Raw genomic sequence first — 19,757 nt, forward strand, 5'->3', positions numbered from 1 at the left:
CATTCACCACCTGCCCTGTCTGAATTTTTTAGTGTGGGAAATTTCATTAAGTCAGAATAACTTGATTTAACTAGAACAATAAAGACTGTAGCAAAAGAATCAATATATTTCTATTAAAATTTCAATTGATGCTGCTCATTTTTGTCTTCTTAGGGTCCCTTTTACATGTTACTTATACTATTTAGGAATGGAAATTCCACATAAAGATAACTATTATTGCCCTAACCGGTTTGGCTCAGTGGATAGAGCGTCAGCCTGGGTACTGAAGGGTCCCAGGTTCGATTCTGGTCAAGGGCATGTACCTTGGTTGCAGGCACATCCCCAGTAGGGGGCGTGCAGGAGGCAGCTGATCGATGTTTCTCTCTCATTGATGTTCCTAACTCTCTATCCCTCTCCCTTCTTCTCTATAAAAAATCAATAAAATATAAAAAAAAGATAACTCTTATTAAAACTAAATTTAAAATTATTTTTTAAAAGATAAACTTTAATGACACTTATAAACAGTATTCATCAACAGAAGCCCCATTCTATTTCCTCTCTCCACTTTCATAATAACTTAAAGACCCCCAAAATCACTCATTTTTGAGAAATGCAAATGAGATACCTAATATCAGGTACCCAATCAGCCTGAAGCTAAGCAAACACCTCATCTTTCAAGGATATAGTCAAAAATCAAGTTCCACTACATGAAAAAACTTGTTTTTTATATTTTTGTTTAAATCCATCAAGGCTAGGCATTATTATACCTTTTACTGAATCTAATTTTCAAGTCCTGCTTGATTTTACCATTTCAAACTTTCTCTAATAAAATGTAACATGCTGTATACATTATAGTAAAAATCTACAATAGATTCAAAAAATTTTATACCAGCCTCAGAAACAACTATTGGCATTTTAGTTTAGATGTGAAACAAGAAAATTGTTTTTCTATTTATATTAAACTAGAGGCCAGGTGCACGAATTCGTGCACCAATGGGGTCCCTTGGTCTGGCCTGCAGGCCGAAACCGGCTCTCTGACATCCCCCAAGGGGTCCCGGATTGCAAGAGAGTCCCGGATTGCAGGCCAGTCTGAGGGACCCCATCAGTGCACAATCAGAGTTGGGGAGAGACGTGAGAGGTTGGCCAGCCAGGGAGGGACGGCAGGAGGGCTCCAGGGCGTGTCCAGCCTATCTCGCTCAGTCCCAATTGGCTGGACCCCAGCAGCAAGCTAACCTACCAGTCAGAGCGTCTGCCCCTGGTGGTCAGTGCACATCATAGCAACCAGTCATTCCGAAGGTCGTTCCACCAGTCAGTCAATTTGCATATTAGGGTTTTATTATATGGGATTAGACATACAAATAGATCTCAGACATTCTTCCCAGATTGAGTATTAACTGACAGTTTCAATAAATTTTTGAACCATCAAAATGATATAAACTTCCACCCTATCTAGCCTTTATTTACTTATTTATTTTAAATATATTTTTATTGATTTCAGAGAGGAAGGGAGAGGGAGAAAGAGATGGAAACATCAATGATGAGAGAGAATCACTGATTGGCTGCCTCCTGCACGCCCCCTACTGGGGATCCAGCCCACAACCCAGGCATGTGCCCTTGACTAGAAGGGAACCCGGGGCCCTTCAGTCCACAGGCTGATGCTCTATCCACTGAGCAAAACCAGCCAGGGCTAGCCTTTATTTTAAGGGTATAGGGATAAGTAAGAAATTCTATTTTTTTGAATCCTCTGAAGATTATTTAAAGTCTGACTTATTTTCTACTGAAAATGAATTCTCTCCAATAATTCTCTATATACTTAATTTAGATTTTCTATGTCTCCTCAACCCCTTCTCAAAGATGTGTAGAGGGAATAGGGTTAAGCTGGCCTGAAAAGAGGGGGACCCTAACACAATAGTCATAAATGTACTAAGTACTCCAAGTATCCATAATACTTACTTCAGTTGTCTATTTAATTCTTCAACATAATTCTTCTGGTCTAATATGGCAGCTATTTGAACATTCCTAGAGGGGAGAAAAGTAGTTTTGTGCTAATTGGAAAGGTATTTATTGGGTGCCAAAAATAATATCTATATCATTTAAATTGTAAAGTCATAATGGTAAAACATTATTTTGCCTTTAAAGTAAAATTCAAGAATCTTCATAATCATGTAGTAGTAAACTGTGTACTAAATAACTATAATCTTTGTTAAATAAATTACTTGCTAATACTATACTTAACAATATCATTAGTATATTTTTTTAAAATTTTGCATCATTATGGTTTATTTTTTATTAAAATATATTGATATATAACACTGTAAATTTAAGGCATACAACATGTTACTTCGATACATTTATATATTATGACTGCCATAGCAATAATTAGCACCTCTATTATATTACATAATTATCTTCCCTTTTTAGTAGAAGTATATTTTAAATTTAAACACAATTTAAATAAACAAACAAACACAATTAGCTCTTGAAATAAACCAGCATATGTAAGCTTGTGAATAAGCTTTCATCTCTTTTATCACAAAACACAGCTAACTATTAAAATAGGTCTATTAACTATTAACATGTAAACCAGAAGTTACACATCATACTAAAGCCTCCTTCCAAGTGGTTTTTGCTTAGTAAAGCTTACAAATGGAGTGAAAACTAAACAAAGCAGGAAATACACACAAATAAAGGAAATAAAAACCACATGATAAATAGATGGACCTCATACTGATTATAAAGAGCTACATAAAAAAATACATGTGAAGTAACTTATGGAAATCATACCTTTCTTTATTTCCAATATCATCTTCATTCTTTAAATACATGGAAAAATCAATCACTCCAACCTGAATTTATAAATAAAGTTATTTCTATTTAAAGGGGAGAAATATCAGATGTACCTTTAACATACAAATAAATTTCATTCTTAATTTTCCTTTACTGTTTAACAGCACTGTTTACAACTTATAGAGTAAGACCTGTATCAAAGCAGAGCAGTGCAAACTGCAAACACTCTGCATTGGGTACTAGTCACTTCTACTTACTTGTGAGTCTAAATCCTCTCCCTTTACACACAGATTAGCATCTATCACATTCAGGCCAACCAGTAGCCCAACAATTACTGCTCCTTCTTCTTCCATCATTAGTGCATGATATTCATAGAATTCACTGTGAAAATTAAAATAATAAAAACCGTAAATCACAAATTTATTTCAAAAACTAAAATTTAAAATCTCAGCACCTAATTACAAACATGGAACCAAAAATATTAGGTATCTTCAAATTAGCCTTTCTATATGTGGATAATTTAAAATTTTTGAAATTTAAATGTCTATGCAGAAAACATAAAAGACAAACTGAAGGATACAAAATTGAAAAAGAGCCGAAACCGGTTTGGCTCAGTAGACAGAGCGTCAGCCTGCGAACTAAAGGGTCCCAGGTTCGATTCCGGTCAAGGGCATGTACCTTGGTTGCGGGCACATCCCCAGTGGGAGATGTGCAGGAGGCAGCTGATCGGTTTCTCTCTCATCGATGTTTCTAACTCTCTATCTCTCTCCCTTCCTCTCTGTAAAAAATCAATAAAATATATTTTTTAAAAAAATTGAAAAAGAAATTCTGAGTGAGAGAAGAAAAGCAGAGAGAGATCAAAAGAAAAAGAGGCATCATTGAGGCCTAGAATGTTTGCAACTCTCAAAAGACTGTTACTGATATGATTACAACACTTTTTATTAGAGATGAATTTTCAATTCTAGGATATAAGACCCTTGGGAGAAAGACTAAGATAAGGAAATGAATATATGAAACATTTCAAAACCCATGTTCAAGTCAGTGCATTTGAAATGTGTATTGCAAATGTTCTTAATAAATAACCAATAAAAGATACCTATGGATATCTATATTCTTAAAAAAAATGTTCAAATAAGAGATCTGTGAAAGAAACTAGACAGTTTAAAAACTAATACTTGAGCCCTAGCCAATTTTGATCAGTGGACAGAGCGTCAGCCTGCGGACTGAAGGGTCCCAGGTTGGATTCCGGTCAAGGGCACATGCCTGGGTTGTGGGCTTGATCCCCAATAGAGGGTATGCAGGACGCAGTCAATCAATGAGTCTCTCTCATCACTGATGTTTCTCTTTCTCTCTCCCTATCCCTTCCTCTCTGAAATCAATTTAAAAAATTAATTAATTAAGATATATTTTTTAAAAACACCCTAATACTTGAGCCCTAGCTGGTTTGGCTCAGTGAATAAGAGTGGTGACCTGCAGACTGAAGGGTCCCTGGATTCAATTCTGGTCAAGGGCACATGCCTGGGTTGCTGGCTCGATCCCTGGTGAGTGGCATGCAGGAGGCAACTGATCAATGATTCTCCCTCATCATTGATGTTTCTCTCTCCCTTCCTCTCTGAAATCAATAAAAATGTTTTTTTTTAAAAAAACACTAATATTTGACAATTTATATTCAAAGAACTAGTTATCACTGACTCATGCCTTCCTCAAGAAGTCCAATGTAGCCCTGGCTGGTGTAGCTCACTTGGTTGGAGCATCATCCATGCACTGTACCAAAAAGTAGCAGGTTCGATACCTGGTTGCAGGTTTGATCCCTCGTCGGGACACTTGGGAAAGGCAACCAATCAATGTTTCTCTTTCTCTTTCTCTCTCTCTCTCTCTCTCTCTCTCTCTCTCTCTCTCTCTCTCTCTCTCCCCCTTCTTCTAAAATAAATTTTTTTTAAAAAAATTTTTAAGGTCCCTTGTATAGTATTTAATCACTTCAGAATATTATTGAGAAATTGCAGGTGCTTAAAGTATAGTCATTCTCATTTACAAAATGGGAAAACGAAGATGAACTGGAGTCACAAGTAAAACCAAAAATGACAAAATTCTCCCAAACATCAGACAAGCACTCTAAAAGAACAAGGGTGAATTGAGGGGCTACCATGGGCCCCACTCCCTTTAAGAACTGATTATCTTACTTTGAAAGTCTGTCGTAGGCACTTGGCTTTCAATTTAAACTGATAGTTTAAAGAAAGCCCACAATACAGTCAAAGCAGTAGTTGGATATTCAAGATCTAAAAAGAGATCCCTTGAATTAAAGCCCCAAATTTCACTATATATTTTTATTCATAAAATTAACTGTAATTGAGAAAAAAGATGTATATTAGGCTTAAAAAAAGGAAACTTAGAAATATAAATTTCTCCCTTATCATTTTTTAAGCTAGTTCCTAATCAATGTTACATCTCCACCATGGTTCTCTCACTCGTTTCGCTCCTCCCTGTGTTTATGCCATCTTGTATTTTACGAGTCCTTTTTCACATCTTTAATGCTTTTTGGGAGACAGGATATCAATGAAATAAAAAATGAAAATGAACATGACTTAATGGTACTAACCTCAAGAGATCCCTTTGAATAATTAAGCAACGAAGATAATCAGCCATTTTTTTCTGCATGAGGGCTAAACGAAGCCATGCTCTTGCACGACCCAGGGGGGTCCTGAAAAGCAAAACCAACTGGTAAGAAAATAGTCCCAGCCCAAAGAACAGAAACCATATGTTCTACCTCTGTTGAGGTACATTAATTTTTTAAAAAGGCAATTTATCATAGTTTTGTCTTAGTTTCTATAGTTTTAAACTAGCTTCTTTGAGCATGTAAACCAATCCCTGTGAGCTATTTAAATCTCTAAGGTAAATTTGCACCTATAGGACGTCCAGGTACCATTTAAAGCTTTGAGATAAATGACTCTCTAAAAAGTGAGAATATTTCTACAAGAAATATTTTTTCAGATGGACTTAGCCTTCTATAAAATGAATATGCAAAATACATCAATAGGCAGTATAATGCCTTCAAAAAATAATTAACACTGTAGCCAAATGTAAATTATCATGACTGGTAGGACTCGGTTGAGCTTCGGTCCAATGCACCAGGAAGTCACTGGTTCAATTCCGTGTCAGGGCATATGCCCGGGTTGCAGGCTTGATCCCCAGTAGGGGGTGTGCAGGGGATAGCCGATCTTTGTTTTGTTTTTTTTTTGTTTTGTTTTTAATTTATTTAAAATTTTATTTTTCAGTTACAGTTTACATTGAGTATTAATTTTAGGTGTACAGCATAGTCATTAGACATTTATATAACTTATATAACATATGAAGTGATCCCTTGATTAAGTCTAGTACCCATCTGACACCATCATTACAATACTATTTATATTTTTTTTTTCTCCCCCAGCCTCCCCTACCCTCCAGTGTCTTGTGTCCATTAGTTATGCTTATATGCATGCATACAAGTTCTTTGGTTGATCTCTTACCGCCCCGCCCCAACCCTCCCCAGCCTTCCTGCTGTAGTTTGACAGTCTGTTTAATGCTGCTCTGCCTCTGTATCTATTTTTGTTCATCAGTTTATAATGGTCTTTATTATCCATAAATGAGTGAGATCATGTGGTATTTTTCTTTCACTGACTGGCTTATTTCACTTAGCATAATGCTCTCCAGTTCCATCCATGCTGTTGCAAATGGTAAGAGTTCCTTCTTTTTTACAGCAGCATAGTATTCCATTATGTATATGTATCACAGTTTTCTAATCCATTCATCTGCTGATGGGCACTTAGGCTGTTTCCAGATCTTTGCTATGGTAAATTGTGCTGCTATGAACATAGGGATGCATATATCCTTTCTGGTTGGTGTTTCTGGTTTCTTGGGATATAGTCCTAGCAGTGGGATCAATGGGTCAAATGGGAGTTCCATTTTTAACTTTTTGAGGAAACTCCATATTGTCTTCCATAGTGGCTGCACCAGTCTGCATTCCCACCAGCAGTGCACGAGTGTTCCCTTTTCTCCGCATCCTCTCCAGCACTTGTCGTTTGTTGATTTGTTGATGATAGCCATTCTGACAGGTGTGAGATGGTACCTCATTGTTGTTTTGATTTGCATCTCTCGGATGATTAGTGGCTTTGAGCATGTTTTCATATGTCTCTTGGCTTTCTGAATGTCCTCTTTTGAAAAGTGTTTATTTAGGTCCTTTGCCCATTTTTTGATTGGATTGTTTACCTTCCTTTTGTTAAGTTGTATGAGTTCCTATAAATGTTGGAGATTAAACCCTTATTGGTGATAACATTGGCAAATATGTTCTCCCATGCAGTGGGCTTTCTTGTTTTGTTGATGGTTTCTTTTGCTGTGCAGAAGCTTTTTATTTTGATGTAGTCCCATTTGTTTATTTTCTCTTTAGTTTTCAATGCCCTAGAAGCTGTATCGGTGAAGAAATTGCTTCAGCATATGTCTGAGATTTTGTTGCCTTTGGATTCCTCTAGTATTTTTATGGTTTCCCGTCTTACATTATTCTTTCTCATCAATGTCTCTCTCTCTCTCTCTCCCTCTCTCCTTCCCCCTTCCTCTTTCTAAAATCAATAAAAACATCTTTTTTTATTTTTATTTATTTATTTTTTTAATATATTTTATTGATTTTTTACAGAGAGGAAGGGAGAGAGATAGATAGTTAGAAACATCGATGGGAGAGAAACATCGACCAGCTGCCTCCTGCACATCTCCCATGGGGGATGTGCCCGCAACCCAGGTACATGCCCTTGACCTGGATCGAACCCGGGATCTTTCAGTCCGCAGGCCGACGCTCTATCCACTGAGCCAAACCGGTTTTGGCAAAAAAAATATCTTTTTTTAAAAAGCATAACAAAGCTAAGAAGGTGCCACACTGGTAATTAGAGAGAAAGCACCAGGCTTCTTGCTATTTTTCAATTGTTTCTTTTAATCAACTGTCCTTAAATATTAAATCTCATACCTCTCTTATCCAAGTTCTATCATTTATAAAGATAAAAAAGCAGCCCTAGCAGGTTTGGCTCAGTGGATAGAGAGCCAGCCTGTGGACAGAAAGGTCCCAGGTTCAATTCCAGTAAGGGGCACATGCCCAGGTAGCGGGCTCGATCTCCAGTAGGAGGTATGCAGGAGGCAGCCCATCAATGATTCTCTCTCATCATTGATGTTTCTATCTCTCTCTCCCTCTCCCTTCCTCTCTGAAAACAATACAAATACATTAAGAGAAAAAAAACACAACATCATGTGTCACTATGCTGCATACCTGAAACTAATATAGTACTGAATGTAAACTGCAATTGAAAAATAAAACTGTAAATTTTTTTAAATAAATAAAAATAAGAAACATCAAATGTAATATCACTTGCTATTTAATTCTAAAAACTGGGTTTGAGCCTGGCCAGCGTGGTTCAGTGGTTGAGCACTGACCTATGAACCAAGAGATTTGATTCCTGGTCAGGGCACATGCCCAGGTTGCAGGCTCCATCCCCAGTGTGGGGTGTGCAGGAGGCAGCTGATCAATGATTCTCTCATCATTGATGATTCTATCTCTCTCCCTCTCCATTCCTCTCTGAAATCAATAAAAATATTTTTTTTAAACAAAATAAAATAAAAATTGGGTTTGAATCCTGACTCTGCCATTTATTAACTATTATTTCTCTAACCTTTATTTTCACATCTATACACTTATTATAATAATCTGTACCCTAGAAGACTGATTTAAGCACTAAATAATTCATGTAAAATAATTATCTTATTACCCTGATGCAGTGCTTAATAGTAGCTGCTTACTGTATATCACTTGATTAAGTATAACTTGTAAACACTTAGATATTGTGATAGCCAGAAAACACTACCATATTCCCTATAACATATCACCCTAAATTGTAAACCTGTCTAAAAGAAAGCAAACTGATGATGTGACAGGAAATGCTAAACATAAAAAAGTTATCTCATTTACAAGAATTAAGATATACTAAAGGGAGCTCTTACATCTTAGTCATATCATGACAAGTGTAAGATCTTTGCCTTAAGAACACTTTATGACTGCAAAAATGTCAACAATCGTGAGTTATTAGCTAGGATATTCAGCTTTTAGAACATTTCATATACATTTGTCGAGTGAAACAGGCAGGGAACCCTATAGGTCCTAATTTTCAGAGAAAGAAAGTAATTTGCACATGTCTTATCCATAATAATAAAAGCATAATATGCTAATTAGACCAGACATCCTTCTGGACGAAGCTGCAGCAGCGGGGGCCAAGGCAGAGTCAGCCGCCGCCACGGCGTGGGGAGCCCCTTGCACAAATTTCGTGCATCAGGCCTCTAGTGTTACATAAATGGCTTATCTGAGAACTCAGAACCTCCTGAGCCTTTGCCTGGATTTAGCCTAATCAGTCTCCAACAAACTGTTACTGTTACTGACTGACTGCCTATTACTGCAAAATAGCTTAACACTCAGGAAACAGAAATGCATAATTGACACATCCTACCTTAAAAGGACTTGCAACTTCGTGCATTACAATGCTGAACTAAAATCCTATATAATAAAAGGGTAATATGCAAATTGACCCAACGGCAGAACAATTGGTCGCTATGGCGCGCACTGACCACCAGGGGGCAGACACTCAATGCAGGAGCTGCCCCCAGCCCGCAGGCCCCGATTGCCCTATCGGGGCCTGCTGGCCAACCTCTCGGTCCCTTCCCCAAGCAGGCAGGCTCTGATCACCCGATGGGGAACAGGGAACTAGGGGTGGGTGGCGGCGGGAGGTAGGGCTGGCTGCCAGGGAAGATGACCCTGATCGCAGGCCAGGCCTAGGGACTGTATTTGTGCACAAATTTTGTGCACTGGGCCTCCAGTAAGTGATATAATAAGGAATGACTATAGTGATTAGAGTATTTAACAGTTAATTCTTACTGACAGGGCTAAGAAAAACCATAAAAGAAATGAAATCTGAGATGAACCATAAAGATTGAACAGAATTTTATTAGGAGAGAATGGAAGAAAGCTATTTAAGGCCAAGAGAAGCCGAAACCGGTTTGGCTCAGTGGATAGAGCGTCGACCTGCGGACTGAAGGGTCCCGGGTTCGATTCCAGTCAAGGGCATGTACCTGGGTTGCGGCCACATCCCCAGTAGGAGGTGTGCAGGAGGCAGCTGATTGATGTTTCTCTCTCATCGATGTTTCAAACTCTCTATCTCTCTCCCTTCCTCTCTGTAAAAAATTAATAAAATATATTAAAAAAAAAAAAAAAAAAAAAAAAAGGCCAAGAGAAGATAAACTAGACCAGTGATGGCGAACCTTTTGAGCTCAGCGTGTCAGCATTTTGAAAAACCCTAACTTACTCTGGTGCCGTGTCACATATAGAAATTTTTTTATATTTGCAACCATAGTAAAACAAAGATTTATATTTTTGATATTTCTTTTATATATTTAAATGGCATTTAACAAAGAAAAAGCAACCAAAACAATGAGTTCGCGTGTCATCTCTGACACGCGTGTCATAGGTTCGCCATCACTGAAGTAGAATGTGAGGTACTTTTAAGGAACAGTAAATATACTTCTGTGGCCTGGCTAGTTTGGCTCAGTGGATAGAGTGTCAGCCTGCGGACTGAAGGGTCCTGGGTTCAATTCCGGTCAGGGGCACATGCCTGGATTGCAGGGCTAGGTCCCCAGTGGGGGGCGTGCAGGAGGCAGCCAATCAGTGATTCTCTCTCATCATTGATGTTTCTACCTCTCTCTTTCCCTCTCTCTTTCTCTCTGAAATCAATAAAAATATTAAAAATAAAAAATATATATATATACACTTCTGTGGTTAGAAATGAGCAAGTAATAAGATTCCTTACTTAAGACCAGGTAAATCCCGGACACTGGCCCCTATTTCTTCTGCTTCTGGGTACAGCTTCTCCACCAGTTCCAAAGGACCCCAGATAGTTTTATTATAACTCAAAAATGATTTTCTTACTGAAAAAAAGAAAACATGATGAATATGACTTCAACATATGTATATAACTGTACTAACTTCCTTTGAAATACTTAGTTTCAACATTTCTAACAACATACAATTATTCAGAGACCTTACCTCTTTAATCACCACAGCCCTGTTGATCAAGAAGAGCCTGTTAACCAGGATCCTGATATTTGTCCTTATCAGAAATATGCAGGCAGGTAATTACGGTGAAAAAAAAAAATACTGTAATAAGGGCTCATTATTTACCAGTACCAAAATAAAGGCTGATCTTTATCAGTTTATTAAGTAAACCAGGACAAAAGTCACTTTACTTTTATACATGTAAAAATTGTGGCTTTACTTTTCCTTTTATTTTCTTCTGAGGTTTGCGTAATATAAAACCATGAAATCACTATCCATTTCTTTCTTTCTTTCTAAAAAATATATTTTATTGATTTTTTTACAGAGAGGAAGGCAGAGAGATAGTTAGAAACATCGATGAGAGAGAAACATCGATCAGCTGCCTCCTGCACACCTCCTACTGGGGATGTGCCGCAACCAAGGTACATGCCCTTGACCGGAATCGAACCTGGGACCTTTCAGTTCGCAGGCCGACACTCTATCCACGGAGCTAAACCAGTTACGGCCCATTTCTTTCTTAAGACTGACCAGCTCTCCTGCAGATCCCCTGTGCCTATAACATGCACCAGCTGTGGACAACCACAAAGATAGGCAACTTTTCCTTGGGGGAGAAAAATCAATCGGCACAAAGTAGCTTTAAAGTGATTCACCAAAATAAGCCCATGACTATTAGGACATGCCTCGTGTTATCCTTTGAAGTAAAGGAAAATAAATTCAGAAAAGAGTTTAAAATTTAATTATTTTGGCCATCTTTTGGCAAATTCCATTTCAGCAGGTTGGGGGGAAATAAAAATCTAAGTTTCTGCTATTTTTTAAAATACAAAGGAACTTTTCAAAAAGACTGATAGTATCAAGAACAGGCAAAAATGTGGGGAAACAAACACATTCACTGTTATTTGATAAATTAGTGAAACCTTCATAGATGCCATTTGCTTATTTTGACCCAGTAATTCTACACCTAGGAATTCTAAAGAAATCCTAGCACATGTGCACAAACATATATACCCAAAGATGACCTTACAGCACAATTTTAATAGTAAAAAACTGGAAACTAAGTGTACATTAAGAGGAGAATACTTAAAAAGTTATGGTGTGCCCTAACCAGTTTGGCTCAGTGGACAGAGCGTCGGCCTGCAGACTGAAGGGTCCCAGGTTCTATTCTGGTCAAGGGCATGTACCTTGGCTGCAGGCACATCCCCAGTGGGGGAGGGTGGGGTGCAGGAGGCAGCTGATCGATATTTCTCTCTCATCGATGTTTCTAGCTTTTTATCCCTCTCCCTTCCTCTCTGTAAAAAATCAATAAAATATATATTTTTTAAAAAGTTATGGTGTACATATACGATGAAACAGGATATGACCACTACAAGTGTGATAAGGACACTTACAAAATGGACACATCACCAAACCATGCATACCATCATGTTGTTGTTGTTGTTTTTAAGAGAGGAGAAAAGGGAAGTCACAGAATAACACTTATAGCGCAACTCTATTTAGAGTAAAAGAAAAAAGAAACAAAAGGAAAGAGCTAGAAGAATGACAAGAATTCCCTTTAGGGAGGAAAATGAAGGGAAACTGTGTTTTTGCTCTATGTGCTTCTAAAAGTTATTTGATGCATGTACAAAAAGAGTAGATTTCTCTATTGACATATTTTTTAAATTATCATAAGCCTTTAATTAAAAAGTGGAAGCTAAAAAACAAACAAACTCATAGATACAGAGAAGAGACTGGTGGTTGCCAAAGGCAGAGGGTAGGGGTGGATAAAATGACTGAAGGAGCCAAATAAATCATGGGGATGTAATGTATATTATGATGACTATAGTTAGCACTACTATATTGTATACAAGAATTACCATAATTAGACCTTCAGTATGTGTAGAAGTGTATATGATGATCACATTTAAGAAGTATAGCCCAAGCAGCATGGCTCAATTTACCTATGAACCAGGAGGTCAAGATTTGATTCCCCAGAACACATGCCCAGGTTGCAGGCTCGATTCCCCAGTGTGGTACGTGCAGAAGGCAGCCAATCAATGATTCTCTCTCATCACTGATGTTTCTCTCTCTCTCCCTCTCCCTTCCTCTCTGAAATCAATAAAAGTATTTTTTAAAAATTTAAATTTAGATCTTTACTTTGGGCAGAGAAGCCTATTACTCTCCCCCAGGAACTCCAGGAAAAAGAAGCCATCTCACCTTAAATTAAATATATTTATACATCGAAAAAAATTTTTAATTTAAAATTAAAAATATATATATGACTAACCACCTCAATAATGAGAAGTTGCTGCATTTTAATAGGAGACCCTTTTGAGTATTTCCTGATGAGTTGCTCTTAGCTGCCAATCTGACCGACTTTTGCTGCTTTTAATCTTCTCTTCAATGTATACAAAACATAAGCTACAAGAGGAAAATAAATATATAAACTTAAATAATACTGTATTGCCCTGGCCGGCTTGGCTCAGTGGATAGAGCATTGGCCTGCGGACTGAGGGGTCCCGGGTTCGATTCTGGCCAAGGGCACATGCCTGGGTTTCGGGCTCCATCCCCAGTGTGGGGTGTGCAGGAGGCAGCCAATCAATGATTCTCTCTCATCATTGATGTTTCTATCTCTCTCCTTCTCCCTTCCTCTCTGAAATCAATAAAGAAATATATTTAAATAAATAAATAAATAAATAATACTGTATTATATTTGAAAGTTGCTAAGAAAATAATCTTAAAAGTTCTCAATACAAGAAAAAAACTTGTAACTACATATGATGATGTTAACTAGACTTGTGATCATTTCACAACATATACTAATATCAAATCATTTTGTTGTATAACTGAAATATGCTACTTGTCAATTATATCTCAATAAAAATAAATTAATAAAAATTTTAAAGAAAAAGAAATGAGTACATTAATAATGTCACATAGGGTTTCTCAAATTTTGGTGCCAAGATTCCTTCTCAGTTTATTAAAACCATATTTAGATAAATATCCTCTTTTGCTTTTTACATTAACCCACTTTCATGCACCATAGTCAGAACTTCTAAGCCATCCTAACCTACTCAGGCTCCAAGTATAAACAAAAAACCAAGCTTCTTTTGCTTTATAATAGTCACCTTAATATAACTTATATAGCCCTCTACACAGATGCTGATAATATGAATTAAAGACCAAAACTGTCAACAACTGTTATTAGAAGTGTGGGAAGTCACCACTTGCCAATACTGTCAATGCACCAAGGAACGCGGAAGGCCGATGGACCTTGGACAGTGGTCGGCAAACTGCGGCCCTTTGAGTGTGGCTCTTCCACAAAATACCACGTGCGGGCGCGCACGTACAGTAGATTGAAACTTCGTGGCCACACTCAAGGGGCCAAAGAGCCACATGTGGCTCGCGAGCCGCAGTTTGCCGACCACTGACCTTGGGCATTAGCAGGGCTGCGGCTAAGCACCTCGTCTATTGAGATAGTGGTGGCTCAAGGCAATTCCCTAACCTGATAATCCTTTTACTGTTTACCAAAAGTTACCTTTGATAGCCTGTATGTATGCATTGCTAAAGCGCAAATGTGTATTCAAGTAAAAAAAAATAGACCAGGCCAGAAGTAGGTGTGCGTCTTCAAGAAAGAGGCTCCACCTGGCCCACAATGCCTTCTAAATCCATATTTCTTGTATAGTATTTTCATTTGTGTGTTGGCCTCTCCTTCAGGTCCTGAACCCCACCGCAAAGGTCATGGCAAGTAGTTATTTCAAGTGAAAGAACTGGTATTACACAACCTATGTTAAATAACTAAATATAATACAAATATTTTACACACATTATTCAATATTAACTGTATAGAAGAATATTCACTATTATAATTGTTTTCAGGGAGCACTCACATTTCTACAATAACCCAATCCAGAAGACATGCTCCCATGCACTAAGGAGGTTTAGATTTCAACAATCAACTATTTTAATTTTTTATTTTATATATATTTTTTATTGATTTCAGAGAGGAAAGTAGAGGGAGAGATAGAAACATCAATGATGAAAGAGAATCATTAATCAGCTGCCTCCTGCAAGCCCCCTACTGGGATCAAGCACGAAACCTGGACATGTGCCCTGAATGGGAATCGAACCGTTACCTCTGGTTCATAGGTCGATGCTCAACCACTGAGCCATGCCAGCAGGGCTCAGCAATCAACTATTTTAATGTATTTGTTCAATAGGGCTCAAACTAATAAGAAGAGTTCATATCAGAATCACCAAATTTATCATTTTTTAAATAATTCCATAAATGTCCTAGACCAGTGATGGCGAACCTTTTGAGCTCAGCGTGTCAGCATTTTGAAAAACCCTAACTTAACTCTGGTGCCGTGTCACATATAGAAATTTTTTGATATTTGCAACCATAGTAAAACAAAGATATATATTTTTGATATTTATTTTATATATTTAAATGCCATTTAACAAAGAAAAATCAACCCAAAAAATGAGTTCACGTGTCACCTCTGACACGCGTGTCATAGGTTCACTATCACTGTCCTAGAAGATGGAAACCAATTCAGGGTATGTTGAAAATTTTTAAAATTAAATATGCTTTTTAACCAAACACAATCAAGTAAGCATTTTCTAAGACCACCCATTTCAAAACATAAAACAGTAGGACATTTTCTCCCAAAACCAACCCACCGAGTATTTTAAAATATAAAGTAACAGTAATTATGGCCTCAAAACCACCACATTTCTAAGGATGTTTAAGATTGGGGGAGGGGGAAATGATCTTAAAGTTAATTAATTTTTAAAAATGATACCTTTAAGACCGTGTTTCAGACAGTGTTCCATAACAACAAAGAACTGCTGCAAGGGGGGATAGTCAGAATCCAAAGTGCGGCCAAAGCTGAGAGCAGATTCAATGAGTCCTTTGATGCTCAGTTTAGCCATGTTTAACAAGTTCGCTCTCTCTACGGCTGTGGGGTCTTTTGTAGCTGAAAGCACAAGAAAGGAGTCCAACTTCATTTGCAAGCCATGACATTGAACAATATACTAGTACAAACCCTTTCCTTCCCTATAAAACCAACGGCTGCTTGCGTTTCCTTGGTGGACAAATTAGTCTTCCTAACTGACCTACAACTTCTCTTTATGTCTCTCTCACACGCGCTAGAGAACTCTATCATGCCCACGCCAGTCCTAGTTAATGAATTATCCCCAAGACCCTGCAAACTGGCTAGTCTCTGGTATTTGTTTTACTTTCAATGTACCCCTTTTCAGGGAGAATGAGCTTTTGTTTTGCTTTGTTTTTTTTTATGAATTTCTGTAGAGATAAGTTTAGACTAATAGACAACATGTTTAAGGGTCTCGTGCAAAAGGTGGCTAGCAGGAACCATCCAAAGATGAATTCCCAGGCAAAAAAATAAAAAAAAGTTCAGAATTATATTGGCAACAAAATAAAAGGTAGTTAAAATTCTAAGATTCCAGTATCACGAGGAACAACCATGACAAGTATATAAAAACACACTGAGAAATAAGGGGATACAGGGGAAGCCACTCAATTTCCACTCATTTAACTTGTTTTTTTTCCATTACAACTCTCGGCCTGTGTTGCACGACTCCTTCCTTTTCCCCGAGGAAATAAAAACGGGGTCCAACTTCACAGGCAGGTTCCCGCGCACAGCTGATTCGGCTGAATCACAAGTTAACCGAGACATTTCGCACAACTGATCCCAATGGCTATTTTCGGTTGACAAAAAGGTATTTTTTTCCTTTCCCCCAAACTGTATTCCCAGCTTACTCAGAAATTCAGACGCTACCCCATCCATACTCTCATCACTGCTGTGCGGGGCGGGAGTATGGTCAGCACACCGATGGCAAAAGCCAAGTGCGGAAAAATAAAGCACCTGGCAAAGCGGCCCGTCCGCTGACAGGTTCACCGCCCGAGGCAACCCAGCGCCCGTTTTTCCTTTTCCCTGAACCAGAAGTCGGGGCTCCCAGGGACCCCGCATCCTGCTCCGACCTCAGGCAGGAGCCGCCCACGGCCCCACCGGCCCGGGCCCCGCCCGCAGGCCGGACTCTCCGCACCATCTCTCCAGCCGGCACGGAGCCAGGACCCCCCTTCCCCCGGGGACGAACCCCCGGGTGTCGCAGAACCGATGGGAAGTCTCCCTCGTTCTCAGCAGCGCTCGTCACCCTCCGATGCGACGCCCAGACAAAGGCCCTTCACGGCGGCGGGAGGCAGGTCGGTGCGGGGCGCCGGCGGCCGCCGCGGAGGAGCGCTCCCCCTGCCGGCCCCGCCCCGCCCCGCCCCGCCTCGCCGACGTGGCCCCGCATCTTGCCGGGCCGGGAGCCCCTTCCCTGCCTCCCCATCTCCCCCCACCAGGCTGTCCACAGGCTCGGGGCCCCCAGGACCCCTGCGGAGGGCTCACCCGGGCGCTGCGGCCGTCGCTGCCCCCTCCCCCCACCGGCCACCCCCAAATCTGGGGGGCCTTCGCCCCCAACTCCCCCGACCGGGCAGCGACCCCGCCGGGCCGTCCACGCGCACGGGAGCGGTCGGACCCAGAGCCCTCGACCTCAGCCCCAGAGCGGGGACGGGAGGACCAGCGCGGCCGCGCGTTGCCATGGTGACCCCGGGCGCCCCGAGTCGCCGGCGGCCCCCGCCCAGCCCCAGGCCCGGTTCCGGGCCCCGTTCCGGCCCGGGGGCCTCGGTGCCCACCACCCCCAGGCCTCCTGGTCGGGCCGCGGCCTCCAGCCCCGGACGCGGGACCCAGCGGCCGCTCCCTTACCCATGGCGGCGGCGGCGGCGCGGTCTCGGGCGGGGACAGCCGGGGCCCCAGCGGCTCCCCTCGGGCGCACGGCGGCCGCCACGGCGTCAGCGCCAGGCCCGGGCGGCCCACAGCGCTCCCGGCGGCGGGAGGACGCGGGGCGCGGCGCCGCGAGGGGGCGGGGGCCGCGGAGCCTGCGGCCGCGGGAGACAAGCCGCCTGCGCGGATCCCTCGGCGGCGTCCGCGGCGCCGGAAGGACCGGAAACGGAGCGGAGGGGTCCGGGTGCGGGCGCCGGAGGGCGGGACCGGTCGCGCCGCGGGAGCGCGTCCACGCAGATGCGGGCCACGTGCGCACGTTTTCCCCCGCGGGGGCGGCTGCGTCTCACCGGCCGCACCTGAGTGCCTCCCGGTCACCGCCTCCCGGTCACCACCACGGGCTCCGGGGGAGCAGCGGGATCCGGGAAATCCGCAGCCGGAGCGGCCGGCAGGTCGTGCGGACACTGTGCGGACAGCCCGAGGCTCGGCGGCCACCGGGACCTGCGCGGCTTATAAAAAGCAGCGAGGATAGCCGAACCGGTCTGGCTCAGTGGATAGAGCGTCGGCCTGCGGACTGAGGGGTCCGGTTCCATTCTGGTCAGGGGCATGTACCTTGGTTGCGGGCACATCCCCAATGGGGGGTGTGCAGGAGGCAGCTGATCGATGTTTCTAACTCTCTATCCCTCTCCCTTCCCCTCTGTAAAAAAAACAATAAAATATATTTAAAAAAAAAAAAAGCAGCGAGGAGACCAGGCTAACAGAGGATCACCTCTAGATTATATAAATGCCCAACCTCTATGCTGTACGCCTGACCCTAGTATAACATCGAATGTCGAGTACAATTGAACGTTTTTAAATGATGGAAAAAAGCAATGAGGGACGATTTTACTAATGAAAGGAAACAGGTGTCTTCTCGTTTGAGGCAGAGGAAACAGCGTCGTGGTGATGACCCTGTGTTAGGCTGGGCCGGTTGGAAGGGTGTGCTGTTCCTCAGATCAGCAGGTGCTAGAAACAGGCCGAGATGTTTCGTGAAAATGGGGCGAGGTGTTCTGGTCATCGCTTTGGCCATTATCAAGCCCTGTTATGCCTCTTTACTGCTTTTGGGTTTCAGTTTTATTTATTGTGAGGCGATCATACATGGATAAAATGTATAAAACATATACACAGTTTAAAGAATCATCATAAAATGACCAGCTGGGTAACCACCACCGGATTGAGGGAGCATCCTCCCTGGGAAATGCCACTAGGCCCCCCTCACTCACCATCCCCCTGGAGGTCAATACTATTCTGACTTTTAAAAGAATAATTTCTTTGCTTTTCTTAATTATATTTTTATTGATTTCAGAGAGGAAGGGAGAGTGGGAGAGAGAGGGATATCAGTGAAGAGAGAATCATGGATCGGCTGCCTCCTGCACACCCACTACTGGGGATTGAGCCCTCACCACGGGCCTGTGCCCTTGACTGGAATTGAACCCCGGGACCTTTCCGTCCGGAGGCCCAGGCTCTATCCACTGAGCCGAACCGGCTAGGGCCAATTTCTTGCTTTTCTGTATGTTACTACCAATCAAGTATGTGCCCTTAAACAATGTAGTTTATTTGTAAACTTTTCACAAATGGAATAACACTATGAATTTTGTTACTTGTTACTTGTTTCACTTGCTGAACATAATCTACGTCCATGAAGAATTTCCATGTTGGGTTGTTCTAGGTCAGTGATGGCGAACCTTTTGAGCTCGGTGTCAGCATTTTGAAAAACCCTAACTTAAATCTAGTGCTGTGTCACATATAGAAATTTTTTGATATTTGCAACCATAGTAAAACAAAGACTTATATTTTTTTATATTTATTTTATATATTAAATGCCATTTAACAAAGAAAAATCAACCAAAAAAAATGAGTTCCCATGTCACCTCTGACACGCGTGTCATAGGTTTGCCATCACTGTTCTAGGTTGTACAAACATCCTGGTGCCTATATGCAAAACAGCCTTAAAGGCATATGATTAAGAATAGAATTATTGGAAATCGGGTACACCTTAAATTTACTAGACATACCTTTCCTAAATGTACTAGATAATGCCAAATTATTTTCAAAACTCTTCTCAAAATTAACACTCCTAT

General features: G+C 41.1%; 1 protein-coding gene across 5 annotated transcripts in view; it reads right to left on the reverse strand.

Moving 5' to 3' along the window:
- RUFY2 (RUN and FYVE domain containing 2) overlaps positions 1 to 17,713 on the reverse strand; it is a 42,530-nt gene extending 24,817 nt beyond the window's left edge. For 3 of the 5 annotated variants that reach the window (XM_070432857.1, XM_070432860.1, XM_070432859.1), the window contains exons 1-7: positions 17,623 to 17,713; positions 15,658 to 15,831; positions 10,635 to 10,752; positions 5,363 to 5,464; positions 3,024 to 3,147; positions 2,764 to 2,825; positions 1,933 to 1,998 (exon numbers count right to left, since the gene is read on the reverse strand). In XM_070432857.1, coding sequence (XP_070288958.1) covers positions 1,933 to 1,998; positions 2,764 to 2,825; positions 3,024 to 3,147; positions 5,363 to 5,464; positions 10,635 to 10,752; positions 15,658 to 15,831; positions 17,623 to 17,626 — 650 coding nt within the window. In that variant the 5' untranslated portion in view covers positions 17,627 to 17,713. Of the gene's footprint in view, positions 1 to 1,932; positions 1,999 to 2,763; positions 2,826 to 3,023; positions 3,148 to 5,362; positions 5,465 to 10,634; positions 10,753 to 10,870; positions 10,935 to 15,657; positions 15,878 to 17,622 lie in introns of those variants that run through there. The other 2 variants (XM_070432856.1, XM_070432858.1) reach the window with 2 other exon arrangements.
- Positions 17,714 to 19,757: the final 2,044 nt, after the last annotated feature.

Source organism: Myotis yumanensis, unplaced genomic scaffold, assembly GCF_028538775.1.
Source record: "Myotis yumanensis isolate MYYU_CA2020_CCGP unplaced genomic scaffold, mMyoYum1.0.hap1 SCAF_13, whole genome shotgun sequence".
In the NCBI taxonomy this organism is placed as follows: Eukaryota; Metazoa; Chordata; class Mammalia; order Chiroptera; family Vespertilionidae; genus Myotis; species Myotis yumanensis.